This window comes from Taudactylus pleione, unplaced genomic scaffold (genome assembly GCF_031769625.1).
Source record: "Taudactylus pleione unplaced genomic scaffold, aTauple2 ptg000015l, whole genome shotgun sequence".
Lineage (NCBI taxonomy): Eukaryota > Metazoa > Chordata > Amphibia > Anura > Myobatrachidae > Taudactylus > Taudactylus pleione.
In genome coordinates this window covers 6,986,697-7,001,942 of record NW_028284417.1, presented here as the reverse complement: position 1 = coordinate 7,001,942, position 15,246 = coordinate 6,986,697, and the positions used below count along the sequence as shown (strand labels likewise).

At 42.6% G+C, this 15,246-nt stretch overlaps 1 protein-coding gene across 1 annotated transcript in view; it reads right to left on the bottom strand.

The window, feature by feature from the left end:
• Window positions 1-15,246, bottom strand: part of LOC148542096 (CD109 antigen-like) — a 333,340-nt gene that overhangs the window by 203,067 nt on the left and 115,027 nt on the right. The window contains exons 10-11 of the mRNA XM_088470525.1: window positions 10,975-11,084; window positions 1,315-1,551 (exon numbers count right to left, since the gene is read on the bottom strand). Of these exons, the coding sequence (XP_088326651.1) occupies window positions 1,315-1,551; window positions 10,975-11,084 (347 nt within the window). The remainder of the gene's footprint in view (window positions 1-1,314; window positions 1,552-10,974; window positions 11,085-15,246) is intronic.

Genomic DNA, 15,246 nt, shown 5'->3' with positions numbered 1-15,246 from the left:
CCAGTGGATCCAAGTCCCGACATTATTAGCCAAAAATAGGGGTTTTGCACAACTTATCACCTGCTCAATGATTGTGAAAGAAATCACAGATAAAACCAGCCCAAAACCCAGAAAAATTCTTGCTTGCTTGTAAATGGGTAGCTTCTCCGCTAAAAGCCAGTGTTGTACTATGGAGATTTCTTTTCTCGAGAAAATGAAAATCGGAGAAAAATTATTTTTATGAAGTTTTCTCAAAATACTGTACAGGATAGGGATAAAAGTTTTCTCATAAAAATTGTACCACGTGACCTCAAGTTTATGGGAGAAAACAGGTTATCACATTTAATTGGATAGCCCCCACAGTCTGATTGACGTTGAACATGCAATGATTGTTTGTGCATGCAGCAGCGGTGCGAGCATTAGCAAAACGGCTCCACTGGTGACTTTTTCGAGTGCGTCAATTGTTACACAGAGTGGACCAGCAGACACAAAATTGGGTCTGAGCATAAGGCCTGTGGTCGTAAACAGCTACTGGGTGCTCAATTGGAACAGAGAGTGGGCAGACTTGTCCAGTCCCATAGATGGGTAACAGTGCATTAATTTACAAATAATCTGAAACGGGGACCAATTAAAATAGCCTCTCAACGAATAGTATGACGCACATTACACTGTATGGTCATAGAAGCAGAAGGCCTGTCCGCACGCCATTGCTACTGTATTTGCTGCAAACATGGTGAAATCCCTCCATTTTGCTCAGGAACACAGGAGTAGGACAGTAAATGTGGTCTAACGAATCCCATTTGCAATTACACCATGCAGATGTTGAGGATGAAATGAGGATATGAAGATAAAAGAATGAAAGCATGGATCCTTCTTGCATCATCACGACACTTCAGGCTGGCGGAGATAACGTTATAGAATGGGTCATGTTTTTTTTAATGGGAGTGTCTGGGCCCTTTCATCGACCACCTTTTCCCCTTACTACAGCTTGAAATCTTTTAGACATGGATTCTACTAACTGTTCAATGGAAATCAAAATACTATCCTGGCGGTCATAAAAATATGTCCACTCAATGTATAGTGCCAAAGAAATATCAAGACTTTCAGATGTTCAGAATTGTTCATGTACAGTTTTGGTAACAAAAAGTGCACAGTGAGCACTCTAAGTCCAAAATCCGCTCTAGTTAAGACTAATAAATATCAAATTAATACTTAATACAGATAAGCCATGTGCTGTATTATGCTAATATACAGATTTAATTTTAAAATACTCAAGTATAATTTTAAATGTATCATAAGTAAAACACATAAAATATTTACTAAAATATTTCTTACCTTGATGTTTAAATTAATTGTATCAGAATGTATAGGAATTTCTAAGTGAATTATGCCACTTTTAGGAACAGAGTAAGTTTGAAACTGTTCTAATTTCATGTTCCCCTCTTCTTCTGGTAGCCTTTTATTGAATTTTCCTTCAGTAAAAAACATGTTTGATTGAGTTACTGTCACAGAAACATCATTCTCTCTTTCTTCTGCTGTCAGTTCTCTTCCGTCATATCTCCGAATCCTAACCTAAATGAAATCATCACAACAAATATGGGAAAAAAGATGGTTTTCAGATTATTAATATACAAACAAAATTGTGCCAAAATACACAAAATATTAATTATAAGCATTATTTGCATATTTGTCTAAATATTCAGAGGTGGATTGGCCATAGGGCTCACCAGCAATTTTCCTGGTGACACCATGTTTCCCAGGTATCATTTTTTTCTTTTGTCATTACATTACTGTTTATTAAATGGTGGAGCATGGTGGGGAAGGGGTGGTGTTGGTGACAAGATGGAGCAATGCAAGCCTGGGGCTCCCTAGGCTGTCTGTAGAGGGATTAGCTCAGGCCTAAACGGGGTGGCCCCAACACTGATGTATCTCCAGATGGAGATGTAAATCTGTGCCTAAATGTAGTAAACCCGCCTATAAAGAAGATGTATTGTGCTTGTGCAATAGGCTGACTTTGCATTAATATAATCTTAATAATCACTGTTGCAATGTAAATGCAGGGATATCAGGGGTTAATCTTACCTGTCTCCTGTTGTAATTAAATGAGGAGAAATCCGATAGGCGGAATTACTTCATTTAATAAAGCATCGTGGGTGCGAAAAGTACGTCAAATGGATCCAGTTTGACGGACACCTATATGTCCTATTCTTGTTAATAATGGTCAAGTTAGCTTCAATTTAGGCAGTTAGCAATACATTGTTTTTAATTTATAATTTTGCAGTAATACCTCCTGCTGTGTGCATAATGGCATTGATGTGTATTTGAACTTGTGTAGTGTGGCTCCCGGACTGGAAAATAGCCCTTATGGGGATTTATCTTTAATGCCGACAGCAGCAGCTATATGAAATAACAGTAATACAATGACACTCTCCAATGTGCGATCCGCTATTGAAACATTGCATTTATAACAGTGTCACACACAGGGTTATGTTGTACCTGATAAATATAAGAGTTATATACTAGTTATCACAAAACCTTATTCAGTAATTGCCAGTAGGTTGAATCTAGATCAGCGTGCCCATTGAATGGAGGATCCTCAGATATACTGAATGCGTTAATTAACAGGTTATATCATCTAGGGTTAAAGTTAACTTGATAACAAATCACCAGAAGGCACAGCAGCAATTTCATGTGCAGATAGGAGTGGTAACATACTCACCTGTGACACTTCCCTATGCACTATAGCTGACACAGCTATAGCTGTGGGCGGTACGTGCATGCGCACTACGTCTTATACGCATGCGCAGAATGCAAACATCGGCTGGCTTGGAACCAACCTGAATCAGGCCCTTAGCGAGTAACATCTGACCCATATGCACACTTGCACAAGCCCTGACCTTACTCAAAAATTGCCACCAGCCACACACGATGCATACGGATGCACAGTATGCAACAATCAACTGATTGAGTGCGTATTAGCAACTGCGTTCCTTGCTGAATCAGGTCCACAGACAGTACTAAGGTACCGGGCCCGGGCTCAAAGGGGGCCCTACAGCACACAAATGTCTACTGTTGCTGCTGGGATCATCAGTGCACTGTGTGGCCCCCAAGGCACAGGTGTCACATCCACCAGGCTCACTTTGCTTAGGGTTCCAGCAGAAGCAGGAGCGCACTCAGCACTTTGCTTTAGGCAGGCAGCGCAACATATACATTTCGACTTTGTTTGCTATGTCTATGTCCACCCCTCCTCTCCTCCCTCGGCTTCCTCACTTGCCGGAAGGGGATTATTGTGATCCGCACTCACACCGCACTACACACAGCCCTGGAAGCACAGTCAGATGTACAAGGATCTCACCCCGTGTCTGCAGCTTTATGCTCCCTCCCTACTACTCTGCGTGTCTGTCCCTGTCTCACCCTCTGGCTTTGTTTGTTTACACTCTGTAACCTAGTACAGTATGTGTGCCTCTATCCCCTCCCCTCCACATGGTTAATTCTGCCTCATACCTCCATGCGTGCCTCTACCCCCTCTACTTCCCATGAGTGCCTCTGCCCCTCTCCACTCCCCATAAATGCCTCTGCCCAAATCCCAGTGGCATATCTATAATGGGTACAGGGTGTGCAGTGCAAATGGGACGCTGGGTCCAGTAGGGCCCACACTGCACCAAATCACAGTGAAAAAGGTGCAGTGGCCATTTTACCGGCATTTTGCGCATGCACAGTAGAAAAGTCGCTGGGAAAATGGGCATTTCCCCAGAGACCTGCACATGCACAGTAGACTGTGGAACATCGCCAGAGTCTACTAACGGAATGCAGTCGAAATGTTGGCCGTCTAAATACCGACACCAGAATCCCGCCACCCGGCAAAATGCTGATGCTGATATCCCAAAGGGGAACAGGATACCAGCGTCGGCATCCCAAACTGCCGGACTGCCGAATGTCCAAGGCCGGGTAAGTATGGGCTGCTTCCTGGGGAAGGAGGGGTTAGGTTTAGGCACCCTCGGGGGGAAATTAGTGTTAGGCAACTCCCCAGGAGTGTTAGGATGCGGGCAGGGGGAGTTAGGGTTAGGCATAGCCGGGGGGAGGTTAGGGTTAGGCACCACAAAGAGAGGGTTAGGGGGGGGGAGATAGGGGACTTACCTGTCCACATCGGGATCCTGAACTCTCGGGCTTCAGGATCAGGCTCATACCCATTCCCTACTAACTATTGTGCTGACTGGCTGCCAGCTAAAGAGGAAGGGGCACGGCAGAAACTGCACGTGCCCTCTCCTCTCTTTATATGCCCATCCCCTCCTCGTGATTGCCTCTGCCCCCCATGAGTGTCTCTGTCCTGCTCTTATCCCCCGTAGTGTCTCTGTCTCTGACCCCATCTCTTTCCATGAGTGTTTCCGTTCCCTCCTTTCTGCATGAGTGCCTCTGACTCCCATTCCGCACCCCATGTGTGACTCTGGCCCCATCCACTACCCAGGTGTACCTCTGCCCCTCCTCCACTTTCCATGTGTGCTTCTGCACCTTCTCCACACCCCATGTGTTCCACTGCTCCTACTATCCCCCATGTGTGTCTCTGCCTGACACTCCACTCTCCATCTGTGCCTCTGTCCCTAAACCAATCCCCATGTGTGCCTCTGCCCTCCACCATTCTCCATGTGTCAAACTGCTCCTCTTCCCCTTTCTATATGTGCTTCTACCCCTCCTCCACTCCGAACTTGTACCTCTGCCCCTTTCCAACTCTCCACATGTGCCCCTGCCACCTGTCACTTTATTTTTTCTTCTTGGTCACGGTATCCCATCTTTGTCCCCAAGCCATCTGTTCCCCAACCTTCTACTTCTATTTGTCCCCACCAGTCACTTTCCTCTTATGCCATATCTCCCCCCCCCACTTTGTCTTCCAATGTTTTCCCCCTTTATGTCTTTACATTCTCATCTTCTGAATGTGTTGTAGATACAACCATGTACAGGTATTCTCTGAATCGCCTCCAACCTGATTTGAACAGTAGTTAATTTACTTTGCAAAGCCTGCACAGCTAGTATTAAAGCAGCTTTAGTATCTTGATTTTGTCCCACTGCGGAATCACTGCTTATGGTAATATGATTCTTTCATATGGATACCAAAGTTTATACGCTGTAATTACAGATACGGAATTCCAATGACAGAAAGGCTTAATAATATTACAAATACACTACAATTAATTTATAATTCAGTATTTCACCTGCTCACAAGATTTTCTGGGATTAACAAATCCACAGCAACAGAAGGTGAGAATTCAATGAAACAACTCAGCAATTGTAGATAATACCACTTTCAGACATACGACTTGGGAATTCGCCTGCTCAGACCCGGGTTTTTCACCTCAGCACTACACCTGAGACCCGGGAAATAAGCCTGTCTGCCCTGCCATTCTAACAGCCAGGGCTGCCAAGCTGCTCTCATGTCACACTCATACACACACGTACATGGCATACATACCAACACACACACACGTCACACTCATACACATTCACGCAATCACACACCCCTTCTTCAGCCACCAGACCTCACAACAACGGGCACACCCCTTCTCCAGCCACCAGACCTCACAACCATGGGCAGTGTCTCTGTGGCTAGAGTGCGCCGGCTGCTTCTACACACTGCAGCACGGACATGACACCTCTTTATAATTAATCGGGCACTTGGCCGTCACCCCTTGTTATAAGGGCTATCAAAACATTAACTTCTAGGTGCGATCAGGGAGTAAAATCCCGGGTCGTACCATTCGGGTTGTCTACCCAGGACTTAAGTCTCGGGTAAAACACTGGTCAATAGCAGGGGCGCCCAACCGGGAACATGTTCAGACATAAGCGAGACTCAGGTAGTTTTGCGGAGCCCTGGCAAAAACCCAGAGATCTCGCTATGTCTGAAAGGGGTATAAGTCACAAACAGTAATTGCACACTGAAGGTCTGATTCAGAAAGGATTGCAGTAGCAAATCGGTTGATTAATTCGCATAGCGCATGCGTATGAAATGCAGTGCGCGTGCATGTTCTAGCAATTGCGATGGGACCTGCATTTGCAGAGGCTACGCAAACCCAGAGCACATTGAAAAACAGGAAGTGCCATTTGTGGATGGTGACGGGGGGGTGGTCGATCGAACACAGTCGTGCCAGTGCGTTGCAACGCTGTTGCAGGGGCTTCCATAAATTATCCACTGCAACACCATACACAGCCTGAGGCCTCATAGCGTGTGCTGAAGTAAGCAATTCCGGAGTGAGGTCTGACCTGCCTTAGCTGTGCGTATGGGTCCAATGTTACTCGAAGTTACCGATTGTTTTGCTGTATTGCCCAAGTATACGGATGTGTGTAAGAGAAAGTGAGCGTCCTTCTGTTAGGCTGTGATCGCAATGCGATTGCACACATTTGCATTTCACCGCTGAGTGCATTCTAGCAGAACAGCGATCCTTGCTTAATCAGGCCCTGAGTTCTCAGACTGTTAGCAGGTTAGATACCATCCAAAGTCTGGTAACAGGTATAAAATAATAAAGGACAAGACAAAGGCAGGTCAGATACAATCCAAGGTCTGGTAAGGGGTATCCAAGTATTAGTGCTGGGGTCGCAACCAGTCGGAGGCAAAGAGCCCCAAAAAATATGTAGACAAGCGAAAGAGCCGATAGCATGTGGCGCACGGGCAAAAATGGGGCGTGGCCTAGCTGTCACAAGGCCACACGCCATTTTTGTGTGCACGCCTTTGGTATGACATTTGCAGGAGCATGACCTTGTGTCACACCCCCGTTTTAAGTCACGCTGGGGGCGATCACAGGACATTGAAAATACACATTTTACATAATCTTCCCAATATACAGTACATTTTTCACTGTTGAAGTGAAAGAAAGAGCCAGAGCAATATAGAAAACATTGAAATAGCCACATTCACATAAAATACACAGAAACAAGCCAGATCCACATAAAATACATTGAGAATGCCAGTGCCCATTATGCTGTGCCCCATATGCAGTGCCCTCCTGTAGTTGTGCCCATTAAGCAATGCCACCAGTAGTTGTGGTCATTATGCAATGTCCCTGTAGCTGTGCCCATTAAGCAATGCCCCCATTAGTTGTGGCTCTTATGCAATGTCCCCTGTAGCTGTGCCCATTATTCAATGCCCTCTGTAGTTGTGCCCCTTCTGCACTGCCCCCTGTAGTTGTGCCCATTAAGCAATGCCCCCTATAGTTGTGGCCATTATGTAATGCCCCTGTAGCTGTGCCCATTATGCAATGCCCTCTGTAGTTGTGCCCCTTCTGCAATGCCCCCTGTGGCTGTTCCCATTAAGCAATGCCCCCAGTAGTTGTGGCCCTTAAGCAATGTCCCTGTAGCTGTGCCCATTATGCAATGCCCTCTGTAGTTGTGCCCCTTCTGCAATGCCCCCTTAGCTGTGCTGATTAAGCAATGCCCCCATTAGTTGTGGCCCTTATGCAATGCCACCTTGGAGCTGTGCCCATTATGTAATGCTCCCCAGTAGTTGTGCCCCTTCTGTATTGTCGCTTGTAGCTGTGCCCATTAAGCAAGGCCTCCTCTAGCAGTGTCCCTCCTGCAACATCCCTGTAGTCGTGCGACCAGCACTAGCTCCCCCTCCCCGCCCACAGCCCTATGAAGAAACTTACCTTCATGCTAGCACCGCTCCACGCCATCAGGGTTCCCGAGTCCCATCGTCGCTGCTGCCACTGCTTCTGCTGCCTGCTGGATCTAACTGGATCCAGCAGACGCGCGGGCTCCTCACATTGCGGGTGACATCATGATGTCACCCACGCACTGTATTACTGGGAATGCTGGCCTCTGAAGCGATCAGAGGCTTTTTTAGTCTCTGATGGCTCCAGAGACCAGTATTCTCAGTAATAATGGGGTCTGCCGAGCCGCGAGCCGCATTAGAAGCTCAAAAGAGGTCTGCCGAGCTCGAGAGCCGCGGGTTGGCCACCCCATATTAGTGGGAAAAGACAGATGCAGGTCAAATTCAATCCAAGGTCTGGTAATAGTTTTCCAAGTATTAGAGGGGTTAGAAATCAAATTTATGTGAAAGACCTAAGAATTACTGGTGGGCACCCTTAAGAACCTTCAAACAGTCTGCCCTTTCGAACCAGTCTGATCTCACTCCACTATACAGATGTCCGAACCTACGCTTTTTGCTTTTCAGCAGCTAGAAACAATGAAGCCTCTGTACATGTGCCTAATCTCCAGATATCAGAGCCTTTTTGGCACAGGAAAAACTGCAGTGTAGGAGAACAGCCATCTACTCGTAGAGAGCAAACCACTGATGCTGACACACAAAGTCAAATGTACTAATTCACACTACGTTCGTTTGTTTTCACACAGGGAGATGTACAGTACTAAGCTCTGGAAAGTAATACATTGGAAAGTAATACATTGGAAGGTGATACACTACCAGTCACTCATGTTACAGGCTGCGTTTGAAAAATGACAGTTAGGAGCTGATTGGTTGGTAATTTATCACCTTCCAATGTATCACTTTGCAGAGCTTAGTACATCTGCCACAAGAAGACATACAATTATTTGTGTTAAAATGGGAAGAGGGAGGAACGTAGCACAGGTCAAAAGGAAGTTCTCCAAACATATGGAAAATACAATGTAGGAGAGAGATATCACATGATGTCTAACTATATTTACAAAAAGGTAACTCCTTTGTTTGGGGCACACTGTGTCACAAAATTAATAAAAATTAACTTTTATTTTATAAAATTAAAACAAAATAAATCTCAGATACATCATGTTAGTCTAGGCTGCCGCAAGGTCGAGTGGACTTCCTGCTCTAGTAGTGATGTCAGTAGGTCCTCTCACAAATGCCAGGCGTTCCTAAGGGAACTGCGTTTGTGCAGCCACCCCCCCTACCCGCCTACAAAAGGGGTGAGCTGTCACTCACCATCGACAGCCGCCCCATCTTGTAGCGAGCCCCGTAGCGACTGAAGTTCAGTCGCTCGGCGGGGCTCGCGCATGCGCACACCGGGTGCGGTGCATGCGCAGGAGCCAAACATCGAGCCGCTTGCAAGTGCTGTGCGCTCATGAGCGGCTCTGAATCAGGCCCATTGTGCAGCAAGTCAGGTACAATCAAACGATGTGCTACCTGCACACTATGGGGTAAATTTACTAAAGTGGGAGTTTTTAGAAGTGAGTTTTAGAAGAGATGTTGCCCACAGTAACCAATCAGTTTCTAGCTATTATCTTCTAGAAGGTGCTAATTAAATGTTAAGTAGAATCTGATTGGTTGCTATGGGCAACATCTCTTCTAAAACTCACTTCCAAAAACTCTCACTTTAGAAAATTTACGCCTCTGCACTTATGGGACTGAGCATCTGAAAGTCAGCTGATCAGCACAATCATTGCATAGTGTTTACAATAGAGCTTCCCTGGGAGTGAAGAGGCAATGACAGTAGCTGCTGAACACTCAATCTCGGCAAATGAGAATTTCCTCATATCACTCACAAACTTGGAAGTGAAATCTCTCCTCTACTTCAATAACTTCGCAGATATGAAGGAGAATTCATGTGGGGTAACGCAAAGATATTCTGTCCCTTGCTTTATAAAAAAGCGCGGTCCTCAAGGCACCCCAACAGTTCAGGTTTTAGAGATATCCATGGTTGAGTTCTAGTGGGTAATCAAATAGACTGAGGTACTAATAAAGTCATGTGTGGTCAAGCATGGATACCCTTAAAACCTGGACTGTTATGTTGGCCATACACGGTAAGATTTTCTGTCCAACCATCCAACTAGTTGGTTGGTTGGAATGAAAATCTGGTAAGGTATGAAAGCAAATGACTATCAGCAATTTACTCCCAAACGCAGGAAAATGGACAAAAGCTGTTGTTTGAACAAATTGTTTATAGCAAACATTTAACAAACTTGTCTGAACGACCATTTTAATCTATTTTATGGCATTTAGGAGCAAATTGCTGATCATCAGTTACTCCCATACGTTACCAGATTTTCATTCCAACCAACCAACTAGTTGGATGGATGGACAGAAAATCTTACCGTGTGTGGCCAGCATTACGGTGCCTTGAGGACCAAGTTTGGGAACCTCTGTTCTAAGCAATTATCTGCTCTAGAAAAAATGAAGACTGCAAAGCCATATCCTGTAAGGTACAGTAAGCTGTATTTTGCATGTTAATACTTTTAAAGGCAGCATATTTATAATTATTGGATTACATTGTTGCTGCAAAAGTGCAAATGTTGATTTAAAAAAAAAAAAAAACATTTTAAAAATCAGAGAAAGATTCATTTATTGGCACAGATTTAGAGTTATCTTGAAAATTATCATCTTAAACAACAGCTGAGTAAAGGGGTATGGTGCTAAGGATGTGGTATATTTTGTCGACATGAGAATGTCAACATGATTGTAATGTTGATACACTTGGCTTGTTGACATTGACATTCATCACGTCAACACTGATGGAATGTCAACATGATTAGAATCTCGACAAACTTTCCTGGTAGTGTAGTGGTGACTTACCTGGTACAACGGGATCCTGACTACATCTCTATATGATAGCTAATAATGGAAAGGGTAAGAACCCTTTGGAATCTTTCTGAGCACGTCTTCCATTTATTACTGTAGAATACCTGCCTACTTTATTTGTCTCCCTTCCAAGAGCTAACAGGCAAGACATGCATGGGACCAGTGCTGGTGCAGCGCAAATGGCATCAATGATCACTGATGCCAAGCCCCCACAGCACAATGCTGTGAATCATGTCATTGTCCAGAAGGAGCATGATATTTGATTAACCTAGGCCCTAGCCTTAAATTCCAGGGTACTATATGAGTTAAGTTAAAGCATGTCAGTCAACTGCTTGGCATTCATGTATGTGCAGTGTGGATAAGGTAAGATACGGTTAAAATACAAGTGCAGAGTGTTACGACAAGTGCTCACACAGCAGATTACAATGACCTTGAAGAGAGAAAGCTGATGTAATGTTAGATGGAACAATGGGTGTTATATATATATAAAACAAACTTACATATGTAGTGAAGTTAAGCATAGGTTTCAATACTGATGGATAGTTGTAAAAATCAATATAGTACTCTTTCACGATAACATATATACTTGAAGATTGATTCTGTGTAGCACCTACAGTAACAAAGCATGAGACATCATTATACAGTACATCTTGATAACAAAAATCATGTAAACAGTATATAATGGCAGTAAATGACCAAGTTTGAATTATTATTAAGCCTAAGTTCTGAGAAAATTGAGATAAAAAGAATGTTACACATGCTATGCAGTAAATATTAAACTAAAAACCTGTATGAAAGATTTGTTCCTTTACACAGTTTGTAATGTAAGACCTGCACTGCAGGCTACCTCAATGCACCTGGTGTGAACAGGGGTGCTAAACCTCAATGCCTGGAATGTATCACTTTTGCGACTTCCCAATGCATACCCTTCACCTGAGTTATGTTTCCTCTTAAGCCTGTAAGTTATTTACTTTAAAAAAATGCACAAAGCAGCCATTTAATGGATTTTTTTTTTCTAAACAATATATTTTTATTTGGGGCAGTAATAACCATTATTACTGGTACTCAATAATTTTTGTATTTTTTGGGGGTACAAGCTGATTCCAAATATTTTTTTTTACATTTCCACAAATTGTGACAAATTGTTATCTATAGGATACTGTAGCTATCAGGAGCATGCATACCCGTGGTAATAGAAAATTGGTAACGATACCTGAATACATTTTTGCAAAGGAAACCTTGTGGCCAATTAAATATGTGCCTTAATGTACAGCCATGTAACCTAATGGCCTGAAACTTGATAAGTAATGGGCAATTTAGACCAAACTTAATTTCTGATGTGATGCAAAATGTGCAATGTAACCACAGGATGATAACATACAGTAAATTGCTAAATTAACTGAACAATAATTCAAAGCAGTAATGCTTAGACAATAAGAAATATCTAAAAGCATTTGACATAAATAGTTGTAGTAAAAAAAAGTATAAATAGTAGCAATATTGTTTAGAATAACTCTTAAGCAGGATAATATACTTAGCTCTAAAGAAGAATATCAATATAACATATCTTACAAGGCAGCCTGTGAAGATTATCGGGGGCTGTACGCCACCTCAGGATAGTGTACAGTAACACCACCAAGGTCCGAAAAAAATGCCTTTTCAGACCTTGATGAATGGCCCTGGCACTTAATTTATAGAAAAGTATGAGAAAATGTTAATTTTCACCTGCATTTGTATAAATTAAGTGATGATGAATAGACCCATTGATCATCACTGAAAAAAAGATCAGTTTCCACAGCATGCATAAAACCGACTAAAAAGTTTCAAGGAAACTGCTGAAGTTAGAAACAAATCTAATTCCTGCTTAAAAGCAGATGTAGAATCTTTATCTAATAACTTGTAGGTGTTAGTCTGGGTACATACCTAAAAGATATATCTGCAGATCGAATGATCTGTAGATATATCTGCAGATGATGGTTGTTCATACACACTGAACAACCATCATTTGGCTGTGGGTCCCACTGCCCGCAGCCTCTCCCGTGCACACAGCACGATGGACAGATGTATCTATCATCGGCTGTGCAGCACAGGTGACGTGATAAATCTGTGAACAACGTCGTTCACAGATATATTGCTGGTACACCCTGGCCGACGGGCACACGATATATTGGCGGATCAATTGATCGGCCAATATAGCTGCCAGATACCTTTTTGTGAATGCATCTCACTACTTTGGGGTGAGTTGGTTACACTTCTTGATCATCCATTTTGAGAACATTTCCCATAATCCTGGTGCACATAATACTCTCCATTGTATGTTCATTTCTCTTTCCCTGTTGAGGATATTACTTCTGACGGAAGGGAGTTACACGTATCATTATCGAGGACAGCGCTACTCTTGGACCGCCATATTTTTTGTTTGTAACATTTGGTGATCTGGTGCTCCTGGGTGTGTACGGAGCTGCAGTCCTGAGGCGCAGGTGGTTTGTTGTATTGCTGTTCTTATATATAGCTGCCAGTGTGTACCCAGCTTAAGAGTCATTAATTGTCATTCTATCTCACGTTTATAATCACTCAAGATCTGGACAACAATAGTGTCTCCTTTGTCTCAACTGCAAATCACAATATCAGTTCTTTTGCTGAGTGATGATAAAGCTTGCTGTTTATCTCTTGTGAAATTTGAATACGTAAACCAGAGATTCCAACATTCTTGAAAAACTTTTAATAGAACTAGTTTGAGATGTGATTAAACTTAGATTGTGGCAAATTTGGTGTAATTGTTGCGGAATCTCATTATGTAAACTATCTGACTGCGACTAATTTTTACCAAAGAATTCTCTCAAATGTATTTGGCACTGAAATTTCTCATTTTCAATTTTCCAACTAAAGGGTTCAAACTCCGAGTTGGAACAAATGATAAACCTGTCTCAAGGATATTAATTTCGGCAACAGACAGTTCATTCATAGAAAGGCTGAGCACTTATTTTTATTGGCAAGGGTGTTTTTTTAACCACTGCCTTTGGTTTTGTCCACCTCTTCTAGTGGGGCACCACCATCTTCTTCTACTTGTGGTCTGCATACCCAAACGGGTAGGTTTGTTATGTTTAGGTTTAACTGAGCTGCCAGAATGTTGAGGCTCGCTATCGCTCACAGATGCTAGGGAATCACTGGTATACAGTTGTTGTTTAATGCACTGTCTTCATTGCCTCTTAACCTGTACTTGAGATTTATCGTAAGATGATCAATTGTAAACACGATGTTAAGCGTAGTCATTTTGCACTTTCCTTAATTTTTCTTTCTTAAATTTCAATAAATCTGTATGGTAATCGTCCACTTGTAACTCTAGTAGCACTAGCCAATCAGTAATAGCATCAGCTAGATATGTAGGCTTGTGTCAATTTAAAATGCAACTAATGTCACGTGTGGTACTTAATTCTGTGGTTGACTCTTCGATGACCAGTAAATTCAAGTCCATAGAACATTTGTTCAGTATCAAAATCCATTTTTTGCAAAAAGCTACATTAAATCTGCCAATTGTCAGAGAAATTGCCAGATCCATGCTGTCCGAGTCAACAGACATCACACACTTTGTTATTGGATGAGTAACAAGCTCCAGTGCAAAACAGAAACCCAACAAATGTCCACAGCTGTAAAAAGGATCTGTATAACAATCCAATGGAGTAACTTGATGCATAATATTATGGTCAAGGCAACAGCAAAATTAAAATACACTTAAAGCAAAGCCAAGGCACTCATTCAGGTAAAAAATGTTATACAGGTTGAGTCTCCCATATCCAAATATTCCGAAATCCGGAATATTCCGAAATACGGAGGTTTTTTTTGGCATGACTGAGAAAATTTTTGATGGTTCAATGTACACAAACTTTGCCTAAGGCACAAATTATTGAAAATATTGTATAAAATGACCTTCAGGCTGAGTGTATAGGGCAGGGGTTCCCAACCACAGTCCTCAAGGCACACTAACAGTCCAGGTTTTAACGATAGCCATATTTGAACACAGGTGTCTAGTACCTCAGTTATTTTGATTTAACCACCTGTGCTCTAGCATGGATATCACTAAAACCTGGACTGTTAGTGTGCCTTGAGGACCGAGGTTGGGAAACACTGGTATAGGGTGTATATGAAACATAACTGAATTTTATGTATGTACACAAACTGTGTTTGAGCCACAAAATTATTGAAAATATTGTATAAAATGACCTGCGGGCTGTGTGTATAAGGTGTATATAACACATAAATGCATTCTGCATGTATATTTGGGTCCCATTCCCAAGATATTTCATTATATGCAAATATTTCAAAATACGGAATATTCCATTATCCAAAATACCCCTGGTCCCAAGCATTTTGGATATCGGAGACTCAAACTGTACTGCACATGCTCAATTGCCCTCCTTAAGGAAAAAATATTCCAATATGTAGATATTGATTGAAGGTGGCACTCAGAGACTTCTTTTAGTAGAATAACACTTCGTTTATTCTGACGTTTCAATAGCAAGATGTATCTTTGTCAGGAAAACATCAACAACTCTACATACACATCATTTTCAACAGGTTATAAACCCAGGCACCAAGGGACCTAGATATACAAGCTTTTAGAGACAGCACACAGACATCATCTTGCAATTTGGTTCAGCCAGAATGCAGAGTTTCTTGGTGGGCTGCATGATCCAGTCATACAGGAATGTCGGCCAAATGTCAGGAGTATGTGAAAGAAAGACAGTGTGTGAGGTTATATGTGGACTGTGAGA